Here is a 22,583-nt window from a genome sequence, read left to right on the forward strand (position 1 = left end):
AGAGAGAGACCTTAAGAGATCTCCCTTGCCCCTTTGGCCCTGTGAAGACACAGTTAGAAGACAGCCATCTAAAAGTCAGGAAGTGGGATCTCACTGAATACAAAATCTACTGGCACCACTTACCAGCCTCCAGAACTGTAAGATAAATGACAGTTGTTTATAAATCACCCCATGTTTGGTATTCCAACAGCCCGAACAGACTGGGACACTAATCTTAATAAAAATGCCAGTCAGTATATGAGAGTATACATTAGTACTTAACACATAAGAAAACCAATGGCCTTACATACTAAATTGGTATATATGCATACCTTATGAATTCAATTCCTTTGTTCAGTGCAATGCTCGCACATGCATACCATGTAGAAGAATGCTTACAGCAAGATTACTTGCAACAGCGCCTATACAGAAACCCTAACCCTTCTTCTGTATAGCAGGTTTAAAACAAATATCCTAAGAAAAGGGTGCTTACAAGGTCAGGCCACTGCCTGGCATCTATGAAATTGGCTGATAAACAGTTTCCCATATGGATATAAAACCTTCCCTAACCAAAAAGGTAGAAGCACCCCAGGGATGCAACAACAGATGAATGGACAAGCAAAATATGGTATGTAACTGCAATGGAGTATTTTCAGCCTTAAGAAAGTCGAAAAATCAGACAAATACTACAACATGGATGAACTTTTTTTTTTTTTTAAGATTGTTATTTATTTGTCAGAGAGAGAGAGAGGGCGAGCACAAGCAGGGGGAAAAACAGGCAGAGGGAGAAACAGACTCCGCACTGAGCAGGGAACCCAATGTGGGACTCGATTCTATGACCCTGGGATCATGACCTGAGCTGAAGGCAGCCACTTAACTGACGGAGCCACTCAGGCGTCCCAACATGGATGAACCTTGAGGACATTATGTTAGGTGAAATAAGTCAGCTATATAAAGACAAATACTGTATGATTCTACTTAAAAGAGGTTTCTAGAGTAGTCAAGTAGAATCATGGTTGACGGGAACGGAAGAGGGAAGGAATGAAGAGTTATTGTTTAATGGCACAAAGTTTCAGTTTTGCATGATGAAGAGTTCTTGAGGTGGATAGTGGTGATGGCTGCACAACAATGAATAACAATGAATAACTTATACCACTGAACTGCACACTTAAACATGGACTTTTACCACCTAAGAATGACATCATTGGAAAAAAATTAACCAGGGCATGGCCAATGAAAGTAGATAATTGGCTACATCTACATAAAAATACTTCTATACTAAAAAAAGATTTGTGGGGCACCTGGGTGGCTCAGTCGTTAAGCCTTTGGCTCAGGTCATGATCCAAGGGTCCTGGGATCGAGCCCCACATGGGGCTCCTTGCTCAGCGGGAAGCCTGCTTCTCCCTCTCCCACTCCCCCTGCTTGTGTTCCCTCTCTTGCTGTGTCCCTGTCAAATAAATAAATGAAATCTTTAAAATAAATAAATAAATATCTATTTTATATAAAACATAAATAAATATCTAATTCATGTGGGTTACATCTATCATTAATCCCAAGATTAGAAATTAAAGTTGAGTACTTGAAAACTATTTATTATTAACCCATTTCAAAATAACTATATTTTCCCCAAAAATGTAGTAAGAATGGCACTGTTGTTACAGTTTTGCAAGTCTCTTTGACACCTAGGTTATAAAAAGACAGCTGGGTTCTCCTATCTACTGCATTTAATACACTGCGACAACCCTTATCATGCAGCTTCTAGAAAATTCCACAATATGCTCAGGATAGAGTAAGAATGAAAAGGCAAGTAACATCTATTATTTTAATTTTTTAGGTAGGCTGCATGCCCAGTGTGGAGCCCCATGCAAGGCTTGAACTCACGACCCTGAGATCAAGAGTCGGACGTATAACCGACTGGGCCACCTAGTCAATCCACATTTTAGTTTTATTATGAAAATAGGGGCACCTGGGTGGCGCACTTGGTTTAGCATCTGACTCTTGGTTTCAGCTCAGGTCATGATCTCAAGGTTGTGAGATGGAGCCCTGCACTGGGTTTTGCACTCAGCACATAGTCTGCTTCAGATTCTTTCTCCCTTTCCCTCTGACCCTCCCACCCAGGCTCAATCGCTCTCTCTCTAAAACAAATAAATAAATCTTTTAAAAGGGTGGGGGCGCAGAGAAAATAATTTTGACCTCCTGGACTTCCTGGAAGGGTTTGGGGAAATCCCAGGAGTCCCTGATTGCACTTGGAGAACTACAACACTAAGGTTTAGTACTGTGATTCACGTTTATCATAGGAAAAGGCCAACATGCATGACCACGGGGTGCTTTTTCAAGAGATATGTGTATCTTGAAGAATTCAATTTAAAAAACATAGTGAACTGTCAGTACTTTCCTTATATACATGAGAGTCAAACTCCACCCAGATGTCTATGTCAGAAAATCATTACCACACTCACTACACAAAGAAAAATTAGGTGTACATTGAAAATTCTATAGAAACTCCATTTGCATGAGGAGCTGAAAAATGCAATCCCTTTGATACTATTTAGACTATGAGATTTATAATTTTACAAATTATTATTTTGAAAATTAAACTCCCTGCTTTTCTTTTCTCTCAGGTTTGGAAACAATGCGCCGGACACTGAATATATTATATTACAAAACCTTGCATTAACTTGGTTGAACCTCAGTGGCCTGCTGAAACTCAGTCTTTAGACAAATTCAAAGCTGCTTATTGGAATTAAATCAATACCCTAAGAAACAATAAGGTAAACATTCTAGATTTGTTTCTTTCATAAACATTGCTATCCATAATTGAAACCCACAATTCTATACTTTTATACAAGTTATGTAACTATATTAGTCTGTAGATTTTGCCATGTTGCTACAGGTTTGCTGGCTTTGGTTCTGAGCCACACACTTAAGTAGCTGGGGACAGTGACGTTGTACTTACCACCAGTGCTAGAACAAGAGTCCGCACCTTCTCCCCAATCTCAGGTGAGATGTCATTGCCAAACTGTTGCAGAGTGGTAAGGAAGCGTTTCAATTTGCTGAGCTGCCGAGCACCACAAGTGGCTGGTAACTGTTGATTTGTTAGTGCAGACGATGTGGAAGAGGCAGGACCATTGCTGAATCTCTGTGGTGGTGATGGGGCACCATTCAGGGTAGGAGGAGAATGGTTGATACCGTTGCTTACTATAAAAGAAAGCCAAAAGGAAAGACTGTTTAAGTGCAAAACACGTGGGTCTTTCTTAATTTCTTCGTGTTCGCATTAACTGTCATTTATTCAGTTGAATTTTGTAAAGCACATATTAAGAGTATCCAAGAAACTTTTTCTACTGTCAATGAGACTACTGCACAATGAACAGACTACCAGGTAAAAAATGATAACAGAATAACAAAAGCATGTTAAAACAGAAGAGTAGGGACTGTTTTAAGAATACAGAGAACAGACATCTAACTACAGTTGCTGTGGGCAGGGATAGGTAGTATTAAGATTTCTTGCAACAGGTACTGCATGACATGAGTCTGGTAGACCACGTATTTCCGGGGCGCCTGGGTGGCTGAGTTGTTAAGCGTCCGCCTTCAGCTCAGGTCATGATCCTAGGGTCCTGGGATTGAGCCCCGCACCAGGCTCCCTGCTTGGCAGGGAGCCAGCTTCTCCCTCTCCCACTCCCCCTGCTTGTGTTCCTGCTCTCACTATCTCTCTCTCTGTCAAATAAATAAATAAAATCTTTAAAAATAAATAAATAAAAGAATACATATTTCCATTGACTGGACACTTGCACACATCTTTTATGTTCCTTCCTAATCTTAGGGCTCCAAAGAAGTTAAGGAGTGAGTTAAAATGTAGCATGCGAACAGACAACCAGAAACCAGAGTTATCTTTAAGTGAAAAATGGTTTTTCTTTTTTACTTTTTTTTGAAAAATATTTTTTCTAGGCTATAGATTTAATGACCTATTCCTGCAATAAGGTATATACCTCATGGACCATTCAGAATATTCACACCCATCAGTCAGTTTCTCCGTGCCCCAACAGTGCTATATTAATGCTGCCAAATTCTTGGTCATTCAGTAAAGGATTTTCTAGATACCACACAGGACATATCAATTTTCTACTTCTGCGCAAATTATACTACATGTGATTAATTTCAGTTTTCCTATTTTCCCATTGTTCTTAGTCATTTGTTGCTAAGTTTTAATTTGGAACACCACCCTAAAGCTAAGTTCTCGGAGGTATTAAGTAAAAATCTCCTTCACTGAACAGCGAAATAAAATTACCTGGTGCCCAAGTGTCAGTAGATTTTCACTTAATCGTACATAGACTTGAAAGTATAGGAAGGTAAAATTAAAAAATATGTCTAAAAACAGAAACAATTTAAGTCAAGACTTAAGCCAAATTATTTAATCTTTACTTAACTTAGAAAACTGACATTTACTTATATTGGGCTCAATGCCAAGTCATTAATCATGAAAAATCTTTCACTTCCCTTCTTCTTCCTCAAGCCAGATACAGTTGGTCAGTCCTACTGTTCCTACTTTCTGACTGGCCCTGATTCAAATTTGATCTGGCAAACTTTTCTTCCACCTATATACACTCACATATCATCTGTATTAAGAAATATTCTTGGGCACCTGGGTGGCTCAATCGGTTAAGCGAGTGCGTTCGGCTCAGGTCATGATCCCAGGGTCTTGGGATCGAGCCCTCCATCAGGCTCCTTACTCAGTAAGGAGCCTGCTTCTCCCTCTCCCCCTGCCCCCCTGCTCGTGCTCTCTCTCACTCTCCCTCTCACATAAATAAATAGAATCGAAGGGAAAAAAAAGAAAACATTCTTTTAATAGATTCTGTTGCGGCACATTAAGGTAAACCCTGGTAGATTTAGTAACTCTTCTCTGTGCTTCCTATAAATGCTTCCATTATGTTACTTACTTCTTTCTATATTTGCACTGTCTTAATAGACTGTGCACTTCTTGATGAACATTATGTTATATATCGGCATATACTATAATTAGCAGAGTTTTGTAAACTGTGTATACCATATATATGTGTGTGTCTGTGTGTATACATATACAGGTTTTGTTCATTAGCTAGCAAGTGTTAAGTGTTCAGGAAAAAGCTGCTGAATGATTCACTACATGAAAGACTAACAGGCTGAGAACGCGAGGGTTAATTTTCTTTTGTATCTTCCATTAAAAAAGATCACTAGAACTATTGGAAAGGAAAGCTTAATACTCAACAACCTCAGCAATCCAGAAAATTAGTTGCAATGATCTGCTATTTCTTTGTGTTCACAGAAAGGTCAATTGTCATTGAAGAACTGCCCCCTTGGAAGAAACCCATAAAAATAATATATTACTGTGCTTTTTAGCCACTCTGACAATAAGACAGACTTTTTCAGTCTCTTTTGTTCAAGTGTTTGAGCACATTTTCCAAAATAAAACATATCTACCACCAAGTAGTCAACTATGGAGTTAAAAAGGGCTGAGTTTACATATACATATTCCTACTTCCTGTATCTTGAAATGTGAATGATAGCCTAGTTGTTTAAATCTGTTCATTTCAAGATAGTACCTATATGTAAGGATGTATAATTTTAAGATAGAAACAGAATTTTTAAAAGGATATAAAACTTAATTTCATCCACTCTGGCTCAGACTGTTGCAGTTGCCACTCACTCAATTTCAAATGTATTGGAAATATAATAATTAAACCTTCTGTTTAAGCTGTACTTCCTAGATTCTTCTCTTGCCTTTTAATAAAAGCAAAACCCATAAATGTTTGAGCAAAGACAGTTGTGTGAACTTATGTAACAGCATTTAAAAAAGAAAATGTCATATAGCACCTAGCTCAGTGCTCTGACAAATTACGGGCACTCCACAAATAGCAAGTGTCTTCTGCTTTATGAGGCAAAATATCTGTAAGAGAGTCAACATGCACTGGAGTGATCATGGGCATGGTAAGGCAGAAAAACCCAGATTAAAATCTAGACATGTACGTATGTATGTTTAGATTTCACATTGGGTTTTCTTCTAATTTTTGTTTGTTTGGTTAAGTATACACATATGTAGGACTGACTGTGGAGTTAAAGACTTTCTGAAAATTCAACTTTGGTAAATACTACCAAACAATTTTCTCATACTCCAACATTGCATGGAGTGTTCAGGTAACTCCACACATGCTCACCAAAACTTGGTATTCTTTTCTATTTCGAACATTCTTTCAGATGTATATGGTATTACATTGGGTTTTAGTTTGCATTTCCTTGATGGCTAGTAAGGTTGAAAATCTATTATATATTTATTGGCTAATATAATTCTTATGGACCGAATTATGTCCCCCACAAATTCCTATGCTCTAGTTCTAATCTCCAGTACCTCAGAATGTGACTATATTTGGAGATAGAGGCTTTAAAGGTTAAATGAGGTCATGTGGGTCATGTGGGTAGTCCCTAATCCAATATGACTATTGTCCTTATAAGCGGAAAGGATAGCTGGTATACACGTTCGGAGGCAAGGCCATGGGAGGACACAGCAGAAAGGGTAGCTATCTGCAAGCCAAGGAGAGAGGCCTCAGGAGAAACCAAAACTCCTGACACCTTAATCTTGGACTTCTTTCCTCCAGAACTGTGAAAAAAATAAATTTCTGTTGTTTAAGCCATCCAGCCTGTGGCATTTTCTTGTGGCAGCCCTAGCAAACTTAACACAATACTCATTTACTTTTGTAAAGAGCCTTACCAGGGCGCCAAGGTGGCTCAGCCAGTTAAGCCTCCGACTCTTGATTCCGGCAAAGGTCATGATCTCAGGGCTGTGAGATCAAGCCCCATGCTAAGCATGGATCCTGCTTAAGACTCTCTCTCTCTTGCTCTGTCCCTTCCCTCCTTTCCCCTCTCTTTGAAAAAAAAAAAAGCCTTACCATGATAGCCCTAGCATACTTTTAGAAGTGGTTTGGTAATTACATGAAATTTACTTTGACTCCTATAAATCAATATAATAATTTGTTTTGGTTTTTTTCAAGTAGGCTCCACACCCAGCATGGAGCCCAACATGGGGCCTGAACTCAACACCTCAAGATCAAGATCTAAGTGGAAATCGAGAGTCAGACACTTAACCAACTGAGCCACACAGGCACCCTCAATATAAAAATTGTAATTCATTTTATTTATTTATTTTTAATTTTAATTCATTTTAGAGCCAAGAAATTAAAATAGCTACTTACCAGCTAGAGTATGAAAACAAAATATTTAGACCACTAAATTTCCAAATGCCTAAATTAGCTAAGTACTATTCTCAGAGGGCAAAAGCAATTTATAAAAGAAAGAAATAACCCTATGTGTGTGAATATGTGTATAGGTACATACGTGTGTGTGTATATACATAAAATATCTTAGTTATTTTGAAAATGTTGAACAGTTTATGCAGAAGGCTTAAAATCAGTCAGTCACTTAGATCTAAATGTCAGTCTGAACCACAAACCCAAGTAAATGAAGAGATCTCACATGCTGTAGGAGTAAATGACACTGGCCTGGGCCCTCCGGGATTTATTGGTGGCAGGGGTGGCATGGTGGGAGGTGAGGATCTTGACTGTATCTTCACTTCCACAGGAGATCCAGGCATTGCTGGCACTCTTTTCTCAGGACCAACTATAGAGAATAAAAGTAATGCAGGTCAGAGTCTTCTATAAGATAATAAAAATCAAGACAATAATTTCAAATATAAGAACATATTTTCCTAGAGACTGAGAAGTGAAGAAGATGCTTATTTTAATAGGCTGAATGGTAGCTCCCAAAAGATATCTACTGTAGTTCCCTCTTAGCCAAGTTTCACTTTCCACAGTTCCAGTTACCTGCGGTCATGGAAACCATGGTCTGGAAACAGATGAGTCTCCTTCTGATGTATAATCAAAAGGTCAATAGTAGCCTAACACTAGGCCATAATGACTATGTCATTCACCTCATCACATAAGCATTTTATTATCTCACATCATCACAAAAAGAAGGGTAAGTATGGTATAATAAGACACTGTGATAGAGGGAGGGAGAGAGAAACAAAAATCACGTAACTTTTATTACAGTATATTGTTGTAACTTCTATTTTATTATTACTTGTTGTTAATCTCTTATTATGCCTAATTTATAAATTTTCTTACATGTATGTATAGGAAAAAATATATATCATGTATCATATATGGTTTGGTACTATCTGCAGTTTCAGCTATCCACTGGGGTCTTAGAATGTATCCCCTATGGATAAGGGATGGGGGTGGGGGACTACTGTACCTCTTAATCCCTTCAACTGCGAACATCGGCTTATTTGGAAAAAGGGTCTTTGAAGATGTAGTTAAGGATCTTGAGAGAAGATCACCCTAGATTATGTAGGTAGGCTCTAAATCCATTATGAACAACACGCTCACAAGAAAAGTTGGAGAGAGACATACACCGGAGGAAGAATACACAAAGAAGACGTGGTTGTACATGAGAATGCAATGGGACAACGGCAGAGACTGGAGTGATGCATCTATAAGCAAAGAAATGCCAAGGACTATCAGCAACTACCAGAAGCTCAGAGACAGGTATGGACTAGATTGTTCCTCAAAGGTCCCAAGGAGGAATCAACCCTACTTGATTTTGGACTTCTGGCCTCCTGAACAGTGAGATTATTGTTGTCTTAAGCCACCCAATTTACGGGAACTTTGTTATGGCAATCAAAGGAAACTAAAACAATCCAGCAAAGTCAAGGGGTAACATGACCTCAAAGTTAACACTGAGGATAGTGGCCAAGGAAGGAAGAAACCAGGTTACAAACTCATCTGAACTGCATTTTTTTTTTAACATTTTATTTATTTATTTGACAGAGAGAGACACGGAGAGAGGGAACACAAGCAGGGGGTAGTAAGAGAGGGAGAAGCAGGCTGATATGGGGCTCGATCCCAGGACCCCAGGATCACGACCTGAGCCGAAGGCAGACGCTTAATGACTGAGCCACCCAGGTGCCCCTGCATTCTTTTTTGACTTCTCTTTATAAATCAATCCAATTTGTAGGGGGAAAAAAAACTAATGTGGGACTATCTAGACCAGTAGGCATCAATTGCATGGCATGGAAACAGAATCATCATCAGTTATATATAAATTAATACAAATGATGAAGTACTAAATTTTTATATATATAACTAGAATAAGTAGGAAAAAAAGAGATGGAGTCAACATGCCAGACATCAGTGATGAAAATATCATTTATGATATACAATATCCAAAAAGATGAAAACTAGAGCTGAATCTAAACTAGGCACAGGCTCACCATGGGGACAATTTATAAGTAGCCATTTGATAAAAGTGGATAACAAATTCAAGAAAGAGAAATCTAACAAATTCAAGAAAGAGAAATCTAACAGATTAAACTTAATGACATTATAAACAGGTCTGGGCTGGGGCGACTGGGTGGCTCAGTTAATTAAGTGTCCAACTCTTGATCTTAGCTCAGGTCTTTTTTTTTTTAAAGATTTTTTTACTTATTTTTTGACAGAGAAAGAGACAGCGAGAGAGGGAACACAAGCAGGAGGAGTGAGAGAGGGAGAAGCAGGCTGCCCGCAGAGCAGGGAGCCCGATGCAGGGCTCGATCCCAGGAAGCTGGGATCATGACCTGAGCCGAAGGCAGACTCTTAACAACTGGACCACCCAGGTGCCCCCTCAGCTCAGGTCTTGACCTCAGGGTTGGGAGTTCAAGCCCTGCATTGGGCTTTAAAAAAAAAAAAAAAAAAGTCTGAGCTAATATCAATAGGACCCAGTACTGGGGAGTAATACTCTAATATCTTCACAGTTATTTTTCCCCATTAAAGAGAACATGTTACATACTTGGTTAATAACAGGGCGAGGGTCACCACAATCATCTTTAAACTGAACTATGTTGCTTTTAGCAACTCTAAGCTTTTCGCTTAAGTACTATGAATCTATTCTCCAATAATGGTGAATTCAAAGCACAAGAAGTGGACACACCAAAGGTTCAAATGAGAATGCTAAATCAAAGATTTCTTTCCGTGAGATCAGAGCTATAGACACAATATACTCGTGACACTGGCCACAAGGCACGTCTTCACCCATTCAGAAGCATGTTCTAGTGAGGAAAGTATCACCAAATATTATTATTATTATTTTTTTTAAAGCTATGGATTATTTCTTTTCTTTTCTTTTTTTTTTTTTAAGATTTTATTTATTTATTTGAGAGAGAGAATGAGATAGAGAGAGAGAGCATGAGAAGGGGGAGTGTCGGAGGGAGAAGCAGACTCCCTGCTGAGCAGGGAGCCCGATGCGGGACTCGATCCCGGGACTCCAGGGTCATGACCTGAGCTGAAGGCAGTCGCTTAACCAACTGAGCCACGCAGACGCCCACCAAATATTATTTTTATGCTTCAGTCTGCAGTGGCCTATTTTGGTAAGAGATATAATGAATCCATAAAGTTCATCAAGGAAGTAATGTCCTCAAGGTAGAAAACCCCTAACAAAAATGTGCAACTGTCTGAGAGCCATGCGGGCAACACTCTGCCAGGTCTTCCCATATCTCTGTCCAGGACATTTTCTTTGTGAAACTGATGGTCGTCCTGTCTGATTAGTGGACTCATGAGCTGCTGCGTTTGCCTTTTTCTTCTTGACAGTATTTTTCTCAATGTCCTTCAAAGAATGGTTGACACGTTTCCAGCTCTTCCATCTGGGGCCCAGCTTTCTGGAGGGTGGGGGAGAAGGGAAGGAAGGAACTGACAGTTGTCTCACACTATAATGTGTTGTGTATAGTGTGCAACAACCTAGAGGGAGCCTTTCTTCAGACCACCTGCCTTTACGGCAAGGGCGCCAAAGGCCTGAGGAGGACTTAACAAGATGTGTTTTAACATTCAGCACTTGGCAGAATGAAAAATGGAGAGGAGCCTGAGCCCAACTGCAGAACACTGAATTATATACCAACTGAAAGCTTAGATACTGGGCAAAACCCAGCCCCCAGACTCCTGTTTACGGATTAAAACTACTCATATCTCTTGTTCACATCACTACTCACAAACCTGCAACACTAGTGTTATTCCTTATGTTTCAGTAACATCGTCTATTAGAAAAAGCATGGGTATGGAGACTGAGACATTCAGTGTGAATTATCATTCTGTTATAAACAACATGGCTTTTATCAAATCATTTCACCTTTCTGGCTCACTTTCAACAAATGTAAAATGAGAGATAATAAATCCGACCTGTTAGGAAAGATGTAAAGGTAAGAAATAATGCCTAGACTAGTGCTAGGTTAAAGAAGGTACTCAGGAAAGAAAAATGATCAGAAAATAGGAAGCCTAGGGGCACCTGGGTGGCTCAGGCGTTAAGCGTCTGCCTTCGGCTCAGGTCATGATCCCAGGGTCCTGGGATCGAGTCCCACATCAGGCTCCCTGCTCAGTGGGAAGCCTGCTTCTCCCCCTCCCACTCCTCCTCTGCTTGTGTTTCCTCTCTGGCTATCTCTCTCTCTGTCAAATAAATAAATAAAATCTTTAAAAAAAATAAAAAAGAAAGAAAGAAAATAGGAAGTCTAGTGTCAATGAGTTCTGCATTTACCACCTAACTAGCCATGTGACCATATCCAAGTTACATTATCATTTGATTTCCATGGAAAATAGGTGTACTATTAACAGTTAATCCATCTAACCTCAGCAATATTACATGGAATGATTCAAGAATTAACAGCTGCAAAAGCACCAAATACAACGTAAGGTGGTATTTTTGTTGGAAGCTGGGTGGCATGAAGGCACTTCATGGTGTGAGTAATACATCCAAGTGGTTTATAACCTGACAAATTCAAAAGCTGCTCAGATGGTGGATAAGGTGTATGTTACAAAGTAGGCATTTTAACCTTCTGCTTGGTGACTGTGTCATGCCTTTATGTCATCACTGTTACAGTGACTTTATTTCTAAATTGTTCTGGAAAACAGATACTCATGTTTTATTATATTCTAACTGAATTCCTTGAAAGAATGAACCATACCCGAGCTCTTTTCAATTCCAGAGAACCTTAGACACACTTCAAAAACAAGAAATTCCTTTCTCTCAACGGGGACTTTGAGCCCATAAACACCACTACTTGGATTATCAAAGAGAAATAACGTCTTCAGTCCTAGAAACTCATAATAACACTTATTCTGTCATAAAGGTTCACCTTGATGCTAAACACAGATTTTGGGGCACCTTGGTGGTTCAGTGGTTAAGCGTCTGCCTTCGGCTCGGGTCATGATCCCAGGGTGCTGGGATTGAGCCCCGTATCGGGCTCCCTGCTCTGCGGGGTGCCTACTTCTCCGACTCTTGCCCCCCCTGCTTGTGCTCTCTCTCTCCCTCTCCCTCAAATAAAATCTTAAAAAAAAACAAAACATAGATTTTAAGATTTAAAATAACTGATAATTTAGTCAAATGAGTTTGTGCTCTGGTTATTTTGAAGACTTGGATATATATGACTTAAAAAATAAAATCTGAACAAGCATTTCCAAGATCACTGATGCTTTAACACCTAACCCTGTAGAGCCAAACAATTTGACCTAGAGAGGAGGAGCGAACATGGAAAAGTATGTCTGAATAATGATTTTACTTCTCCGTCATGCAATATGCTATGCATGTCATGAAAACACAAAACTGGTGAAAGAGAGAGCACATTAATGAACAGCTCTCTGGCCATTTGCAACATGTGGATGGAACTAGAAGGTATTATGCTAAGTGAAATAAGTCAATCAGAGAAAGACAATTATCATATGATCTCACTGATATGAATAATTTGAGAAACAAGACAGAGGATCACAGGGGAAGGGAGGGAAAAATGAAACAAGACGAAACCAGAGAGGGAGACAAACCATAAGAGACTCTTAATCTCAGGAAACAAACTGAGGGTTGCTGGAGTGGAGCAGGGGTGAGAGGGATGGGGTGGCTGGGTGACGGACATTGGGGAGGGTATGTGCTATGGTGAGCGCTGTGAATTGTTTAAGACTGATGAATCACAGACCTGTACCCTTGAAACAAATAACACATTATATGTTAAAAAAAAAACCAGCTTTCTGTGTGACAGCAATGCTTTTTTTCTCCACATAGGAATTTAAAGAATCAGACATAAAACTAAAGAGTGGAACTCTTCTGTAGCTCTAAGTAATACTGAACATAAACATAAATCCCAGACAAATGTTACTTGAGAAGAATCCTATATGTTAAAGTGCCCACAAACAAGGGCATTTACAAATCTTTATAAACCGCCTTTACTTTAAAGTTTTAAAAAATTACTTTGAGGCTGACAATGGAACAATAAATAGAAGAGGTATAAATATGAGATAAGAAAAATGCAATTATGTTCGGAGAAGGACTTTCCAGACAACTGGAAAGAAGAAAAAACTCCCATGACTGCAAGGAAAAAGCATGTTTAGGTAAAAAATGAACCTGATGTGAAAAATGCTTTATCACTAGTTTTGTATGATAATGATTTTCCTCATCTGTCCCTAAGATAATACTTCAACACAAAGTTACTGTGAGGGGTACCATAATATATATAATAATGGCCAATACACAGCAGACACTCTTCCATGTTTACTTGGATTAGATTAAAAATCTATTAAAATTATGGGCGCCTGGATGGCTCAGTTGGTTAAGCGACTGCCTTCGGCTCAGGTCATGATCCTGGAGTCCCTGGATTGAGTCCCGCATCAGGCTCCCTGCTCGGCAGGGGGTCTGCTTCTCCCTCTGACCCTCCCCCCTCTCATGTGCTCTCTCTCATTCTCTCTCTCTCAAATAAATAAATAAAATCTTTAAAAAAAAAATCTATTAAAATTATTAACTTTCCTTAGCCATTGAGATGTTTATCTAGGCTGAGCTTTGGGCAGAAGAAAATATGGTCAGTGCTCCCATCACTGAGAAAAAGGAGATGAATACAGATTTTTCAGATGCACAGAACAGGATTACTGATCATTCCGAACATGTTGACCAAGGAAGCCGTTACATCTACTTCTTCAAAAAAAATAAAAAATAAAAAAATCAGGGGCGCCTGGGTGGCTCAGTCAGTTAAGTGGTTAAGTGTCTGCTTTCAGCTCAGGTCATGATCCCAGGGTCCTGGGATTGAGTCCCAAATCCGGCTCCCTGCTCAGCAAGGAGCCTGCTTCTTTCTCCTCCTTCCTATACTGCTCCCCCTACTTCTGCTCTCTCTCTCTGTCAAACAAACAAATAAAAATCAGACTCCTAACTAAGAAACAATTGAGAAGGTTCAGACTACCTTTGAGGGCAAAGGCAAAAACAGATGATTGTCTTTTCTGCATGTGTAAGTATATATTTATATGGTTCAGAAATCAGTATGATATAAAAAGAAATATTCCTTGCTCCTATCCCTACCTACCACACCTCACAGATAACCATTTTAATTGGTTTCTTATGTATCCTTCCATTCTTTCTCTGTGTACAAAGAGCAAACACAAATATAAAATCCTATCCTACCCCCATTTATACAAAGAAAGTATAATGATGTTAAGCTGAATGTCCCCACTAATGGCCTCTCTGCAGCCACACCTTTTGCATTCCAACAGAAGTGGAATCTATTTCCCTATCCCCTGCATCTGGCCAGGCCCCTGTGACTTGCTTTGACCAATGTAATGTGATAGAAGTGACAGAGTGCCAGTTCTGAGCCTCTCTTGGAAACCTGACCCTGCCGTGAAAGCACATCCAGACTCATCTGCTACAAGACGAGACCACATGGAGAAGAGATGAGTTCTAACAGCTAAGGCCAGCTGATCCCTAAACCTGTGAAGAGCCTAACCTAGTGAGTCCGGTCTGCAGCTAGCTGATTGCAGACATATGAATACAAACAACCAAGAGCAGAACAAATCCCTGACTCACACTCATAAGCAAAAAAATAAAAAATAAAAAACTTAAAATGTTTTAGGCCACCAAGTTTTAACATGGTTTGTTATACAACAATAGGCAACGGATCTATATCACAAGCTGTACTTCTTAGTTTTTTTGTTGGTTCTTTTGTTTTACAATTTCAAAGTATGTCCTGAAATTCTTAATTCCACAACCTTTTTTCTTTAACAGATGCATGATATTCCACTGTGTGGACATACCATAGTTTATTTAAACAATTCCCTATTGACAAATAATGGGATTCTCTGTAATCACTTGCAGCTGAATTTTGAGGCTCTCTAGATCCCATGCTAATGACCACACTGTATTTGCCAAGTTTTGGGGAGAGATAAAAGAAGACAGAGCCCTGAGTTATGGGAAACACATACATTGAAATGTCTGCAAAGTACCAAGAAAATAAAGAAGTAGAAACATTACCTTGTATGAAGGCCAAGGACATCTTTACAGAGCATTAAGTAGTTCAGTGGGAAGGCTACATGAACTTGCCAGGTAGCGCATAAGGATAAAAGCATGAAAGATACAGTTTAAATGGTGCCCCTAAAGTTGGGATCAGAACCAAGGTAAAAATCAGAAAAAAGATTTCCTTGCCCACAGTCTCTCTTCAACCATTGCCAAAGATAGGGAAATGTTCCTGAATGTGTTACTGTCAGATGAGAAACATTTCCAAAATTGACAATTCTAATCTGCTAAAGTTAGAGGAAAGAACATCAAAATTACTGTTGCACTTGCAGGCTTGTAAGGCTGGCTAAACTGACTGTGGGCATAGCACCTGCTTAAGGATGAGCATTTCCCATCCGTGTAGCTCTGCCATGAGCCCGACAACACATCCAACTTTCTAATAACATCCAGGCTTCATATGCAGAGACAGCCAGGAATAACTGTTTATGATGACAGATAATTTATCTTTCAACAAAAATTGAGGCATAAGGACTCAAGTAAAGAAATTACCAGAAAATGTTTTATAAGGGACCTTGAAGACATAGTTCAGTTAAAATAAAATTAATGCTTTACTTTATACAAACAACAGGGATCGAAAAAACAAATTTTTCCATTCCACATTTATAAATACATAAATTAATTTATCGAATACATTCTCATAGGTCTCATAGGGATCAGCAAACTTTTTCTGCAAAGGGCAAGACTAAATATTTTTGGCTTTGTGGACCATATGGTCTCTGTCACAACTATTCAACTCTACTGCTGTAGCACATACAGACGATGCACAAAGGAATGGTCTTGGCTGTGTTCCAATAAAACGTTATTTACAAAAACAGGCAGTAGGCCATAGTTTACTGACCCCTCCAACGGCTGATTAAAAAACTGGAAAAATTAAACTTCTAATTCTTAGTTTATTTCTATGCCTAGAAAATGTTTTACAGCATCTATTTAAGTGGTTCATCTGAATAACATTTTTATTCTCCTAAGACTACATATAGGGACGCCTAGGTGGCTCAGTCAGTTAAGCATCTGCCTTCAGCTCAGGTCATGATCCCGGGGTCCTGGGATCAGGTCCTGTGTGGAGCCCTGTGTCGGGATCCCTGCTCAGTGGGGAGCCTGCTTCTCCCTCTTCCCCTCCCCCCTGCTTATGCTTTTTTTCTCTCTCTCAAATAAATAAAATCCTTTATAAAAAATTAAAAAAAAAAAAAGGCTAGATATATAAGAGGGGCACCTGCGTGGCTCAGCCAGTTAAGCGTCTACCTTTGGCTCGGGTCATGATCCCAGGGTCCCAGGGTCCTGAGATCCAGCCTGACACCAGGATCCCCTCTGAGCAGGGAGCCTGCTTCTCCCTCTCCCCCTCTGCTTCGCACGCGCTCTCTCTCAAATAAATAAATAAAATCTTAAAAAAAAAAAAAAAAAGAGAGACTAGATATAAGAGAATATACTTATGACCTCGAAGGAAAATAACATACAGAAAATTATTTAAAAAAAAAAAAAAAACATTATTTAAAGATAGAAAACAAAAAACATGAAGTCAGAGCTAGCTGAGGAGTTGCAAAGATGAGGCTAGTTATCTGATGTTCTTCCAAAAACCAGACCTAAAAGAAGAACCTCAAAGATGACTAGCAAACTGTGAAGGATCACTTGCTTCATGATGATGCTAATTTCCTCCCTAGGCATCTCTCTATTCTCTATCTTCTACCAGTGCCATCTGATCCCAGACACAGAGACATGCAGAGTATATAAATAACCCTAATAACTTGATAATAACAAACAACACAGAATGAGCAAGAGACATTTAAAGAGACAATTCCCAAAAGAAAATTTATAAACGGCTGATAAGGACATTAAAAGATGCTCAGCATACTAGTTACCGAAGAAACACAAATTATAATACCACAACAAAAAGGAACACACTACTAATACTTATATCCAACAATATGGATGAATGTCAAAAGCATTAGGCTAAGTGATAGATGCCAGACACACAACAAAACTACATACCATATTATCCTATTTATACAAAATTTGAGACAAAATTAGTGACAAAAAGCAGATGAGTGGCTGTCTGGGACTGATGGAAAGAAATGGAATACAAAGGGGCATGTTAGGGGGCATGATAAATCTTTTTATGGTGATGGAAATATTCTATATCCTGATTGTAATGATGCTAACACAACTATATACAATAGCTAAAACTCAAACTGTATACATGAAATGAGTGAATTTTATTCTACCTAAATTATACCACAGTGAAGGTGAGAAAAATTAGCAAACCAAATACAGCAATGAATTTTTTTATAATCACAATCAAGGTGAGTTTATCCAAGAATGCAAGGTTAATTTTATGAATTTAAAATCCAATATAATTCACCATACTAACAGATTAAAAGAAACCCTTTAAAATCACCTCAATAATTACAGAAAAAGCATTTGATAAGACACAATTTCCACTCATGAATATGAACAAAATAGAAATAGAAGATCAATTCCTTGATAAAGGGTATCTTCCAAATAACCCATATAAAATATCATACTTATTGGTGAAACATTATTACAAGCAACGCCTTTCAGCTCAGAATGGAGATAAATCAATGCTTCTATTCAACATTTATTCAAGAGTTAAGCCATCGCAGCAGGACAGTTAAGAAGAAATAAGAAGAAATAATGACTATAAGGATTCGAAAGGAAGAAATGAAATTGTCCTTCTGTACGCACAGATGACTTTCTGTAAAGAAAACCAAGAGAATCTACCATCTATTAATTATTAGGTTATGCAGGTTCAGCAAGATTGCTAGACAGAAGTTCAGTATTTTATATGGGGACTAACGTAACATAATAAAACAAAATTAAATTTTAAAAAAGGTAGTTCAGTATTTTAAAAATTAATTGTATTCCTATATCCTGGCAAACAAACACTAATTTCAAAAAGATATGAATTACAACAAAAATTTATAAACGATCTAGAAGTAAGCCTAACACAAAATATATAAGACCTTTATGAAGAATGTAAGTAAGACATAAAAAGAGATTTATATAGAAACATCTATTACGCTTATGGATGGGAAGACTGTCACCAATATTTTCGCTTCATTTTAATATATAAATTCAATGCAATTCTTATTACATGCCGGCAAGATTTTTAGTGTAACTTGATGAGCAAATACTAAAACTTAGGTTCAAAAGTTAACATGTTAAATGTCCAGCAACAAAAGAACACACAATTAAACTGCAGCATATTAAAAAATGAAATAGTCAGTACTACTGAAAGAAGTGAACTAGAGCTGTATGTATTGAAAGGATAAATCCCAAAACAATGTAGTAATATTGGGTAAAAAGAACACGTTGCAAGAAAAAGATGGACAGCTTAATACCAGAACCACAAAAATCTACATATGATAAGGGATCAATCTACATATGGTACGTTTACTACTATACATAGTAAAATCTTTCTAAAAATAAGGGAATAATAAACATCAAACTCAGGATAATGACTACTCCACAGGGAAGAAAATTAATTAAATCGGGCAGTTAGAAATTGTAGTTCTAATGTTTTAATTCTTTGAAAGATCTGAAGCAAAATAAAAGACAAATCACTAAATTTTGATAGAGCTAAGAGTGGGTACATGAGTATTTGCTATGCTGTGTTTTTTTCTTATTTTTTAAGCTTGAAATATTTCCTAAGAAAAGAAAGATCACTGGCTGCAATGGGAAAAATTATAAGATCATAATGCAGGAAGACACTATTTCCATGGTTGTTACAGTAAGAGAAAATTGTGGCCTGAGATTGTAGTAGCAACAGAAATGGGAAGGGGGGTGGAATTTCAAAAATATTTAGAGTTAGAATAAATAGGACTTGTTGGTTGATTAGATGTGGAAGATAAGACAACTGACCAAAACAGAGGCCACTAGAGGGAGAGTATACTAGAAGGGGGAGATTATGAGTTCAGTATTGGACACAATTGCTTTCATGATGCCTCAGATGGAGAGGAAAGAAAGCTGGAACAAAACCTGGAAGATACAACTTTGAATCCTGATTGTTCTACCAATTTATCAGCTGTGGGACCTTGGACAAGTCACTCCGGAGTCCTGCTTTCCTCCTCTGTAACATGAAGGAAAGAGAGATGTGGAAAGCCCATAAAGTAACCAGTGAAAAAGTGCTCTGTTACACTATTGAAATAGGAGATAATTAGGTATCCATCAGTAATGTATTAGCCATCATTATGCCACTGTATGCTGAAAGTATCTAACGGGACTCCTCCAATGCTAATGACTTTAATATTTACAGATATGTTGTAATTGCCTGCCAACATCAAGACCCTGTGGATAACCTTAATGCAAGTTAAAAGCAGCAGCAACACAGCTGACTTGATAATGTAAATAGGGAAAAGTGAAATATGGATTTTTACTTCCAAGCTCCAGCAAATGTTTATTTGGAATAATACAGTTTTCTACTCCAACTGCACACCATCTGTTTCAAGTCTACACCAAGTTAATATTTCTCACATGAACAAAAATGACTTAAAACTACATTTCATTAGCATCTTGCCTTCCCATGGAGGTTAGCCCTACCACAATCTAAATCTACTGAATATCAGCCTCTGAATAATGTGTAGCATTACTGTTCTGGCCAAACACATGTAGCCCAAATTGGGTAACTCAAGAGATCGGAGAGTGTCAGAGGATAAGCCAACTGTAGTCCTGGTTAAATAAAATCCTTCTTACATGTTTTACTGGAGACAAGGAAAAATGATAAAAATTTCTCACACAGCTAGTTAATGGCTTTCCTAAGATTCAAAGCCCAGTCTCTCTGGTTCCAACTCCTGATCCATCTGGGCTACAATTTCTCTGGAGCACAGAACCTTCTAGAATAATCCATCAGTAAAGCCTGACAGGTCAACTCTAAAATACATCACTGTAACTCACTCCTCCCATCTCCACTATTCCACGTTAGCTCAAGCCACTGTCATGTCTCACCTGTACTACTACAACTGCCTGACTATTCACCTTGCTTTTGCTTTTGTCCTTTCCAAGCCATTCTGCACGTAGCAGCCAAAGTGCTGAAGTAAGAACCTCAAGGAGGGGTGCCTGGTTGGCTCAACAAAGCATGGACTCTTGATTTCAGGGTCACGAGTTGAAGACCCACGCTGGGCATAGAACTTACCTAAAAAAAAAATTTATTTTTTTTTAAGATTTTATTTATTTGAGAGAGAGAATGAGAGACAGAGAGCACGAGAGGGAGGAGGGTCAGAGGGAGAAGCAGACTCCCTGCCGAGCAGGGAGCCCGATGCGGGACTCCATCCCGGGACTCCAGGATCATGACCTGAGCCGAAGGCAGTCGCTTAACCGACTGAGCCACCCAGGCGCCCCTTACCTAAAAATTTTTTTAAAAATAAAAGATTTTGAAAAATTTAAAAATCCTCAAGTAGATCTTTTACAGATCTATTTCATCTACTCTCATGGCTTCCAAATGCTCTTACAATAAAACACAAACTCTACTTTGGCTTAAAATGCAATGATCTATTCAGCAGTTCTCAAAGTATGGTCTGGGAACTCTTGGGGATTCTGGACCCTTTGGGGTATGTGTGGGTGTGTGTGTAGGGACAATTTTTATAATAGGAGGTTGTCTGATTTCTTTACTCTTACTCTTTCGTGAGTGTACAGTGGCCTTTTCCAGGGACTACACAATGAATGATAAAGAGATTCCATGCAAAAGCAATTAAGAATCCAGTTATCTTCTATTAAGGCAGTCAAAGAAGGGACGCCTGGGTGGCTAAGTCGGTTAAGCGTCTGCCTTAGGCTCAGGTCATGATCCCAGGGTCCTGGGATCAAGTCCCACATTGGGCTCCTTTGCTTCTCCCTCTGCCTCTGCAGCTCCTCCTACTTGTGCTCTCTCTCTCTCTGACAAATAAATACCTTTAAGAAAAATTCTGGGGCAGCCTCATTAGGCGTCTGCCTTGGGCCTAGGTCGTGATCCCAGGGTCCTGGGATCGGGCCCTGCATCGGGCTCCCTGCTCAGTGGGGAGCCTGCTTCTCCCTCTCCCACTCCCTGCTAGTGTTCCCTCTCTCACTGTGTCTCTCTCTGTCAAATAAATAAAATCTTAAAAAAAAAAAAAATCTTAAGTGTGCAAAGAGATCCTGAAACTAACTAATTTGAGAACTGGTGACCTAGCCCATGCCTATCTTTCCAATCTCATATCCTAGCTGTCCTGTCTTCACTCTGCATTAGGTATGCTGACCTCCTTTTTACTTCTAAATACACCAAAACTCCCACTTCAGGGCCTTAACTCAGGCTATTCCTTTAGCCTAGAATTGGCTTCCCCCAAGTTGTTGCATGGCTGAGTCCTTATCACTCAGAAGTCAAGACAAATGTCACTTTCTCAGGGTCAGCTTCCCTAACTGAAGTTGCTCTTCATTCTCCCTACCAGACTTTCCCATGTCCTTGCTTGACTGGTACAATGATAATAAATGCAATAAAGAAAAAGAACAAGTACTTGGTTGCATGACTGATGCCCATCTTTGGGGAAATAAAGGCCTTGTCTGTTTCTTTAAAATACCCTCAGCACCTAGAGTAGGCAACACTGAATCACAATAATCAAAAGTGGCACATGCTCCAAAGTTTGGCTGGACGTGAATTATCTTTTCTCTCACCCCCATTTTCCTTTTTCTTTTTTTTTTAAAGAGTGGGGGCACAGAAGGAGAGACTGAGAATCTTAAGCAGGCTCCCTGCCCAGCATTGACACCGACACAAGGCTCAATCTCCCAACCCTGAGATCATGACCTGAGCTGAAATCAAGAGTTGGACACTTAACTGACTGAGCCATACAGGCAGCTCTCACACCTACCCATTTTCTATGAGTCAGTACAGACTAGTCATTTCTACCTCCTCAGACTCATCCTCAACCCCTTTTCTTTTCTCAGAGCCACTGCCTTAGATTAGTCCCTCATCTCTCTAACTGGACTCTTTCTGGGATTCAAACTATTATGCACTATCCTACCAGCAGCCATTTCATCAAGAATCCCTCTTTAAAAAAAAAAGATTTTATTTATTTATTTGACAGAGAGAGACACAGTGAGAGAGGGAACACAAGCAGGGGGAGTGGGAGAGGGAGAAGCAGGCTAACCGCGGAGCAGCGAGCCTGACGCGGGGCTCGATCCCAGGACCCTGGGATCATGACCTGAGCCAAAGGCAGATGCTTAATGACTGAGCCACCAGGCGCCCCAAGAATCCCTCTATCTTTTGTTCCTTAGAGTGGCCT

The 22,583-nt window shown here is 39.1% G+C and overlaps 1 protein-coding gene across 6 annotated transcripts in view; it reads right to left on the reverse strand.

The window, feature by feature from the left end:
- Positions 1-22,583, reverse strand: part of CBFA2T2 (CBFA2/RUNX1 partner transcriptional co-repressor 2) — a 155,818-nt gene that overhangs the window by 35,897 nt on the left and 97,338 nt on the right. For 5 of the 6 annotated variants that reach the window (XM_081832988.1, XM_081832987.1, XM_081832982.1 and 2 more), the window contains 2 exons: positions 7,480-7,623; positions 2,936-3,177 (listed from right to left, as the gene is read on the reverse strand). In XM_081832988.1, coding sequence (XP_081689114.1) covers positions 2,936-3,177; positions 7,480-7,623 — 386 coding nt within the window. Of the gene's footprint in view, positions 1-2,935; positions 3,178-7,479; positions 7,624-15,303; positions 16,368-22,583 lie in introns of those variants that run through there. The other variant, XM_081832983.1, reaches the window with a different exon arrangement.

The sequence above is a fragment of the Leptonychotes weddellii genome, chromosome 10, assembly GCF_054177405.1.
Source record: "Leptonychotes weddellii isolate Sample4059 chromosome 10, ASM5417740v2, whole genome shotgun sequence".
In the NCBI taxonomy this organism is placed as follows: domain Eukaryota; kingdom Metazoa; phylum Chordata; class Mammalia; order Carnivora; family Phocidae; genus Leptonychotes; species Leptonychotes weddellii.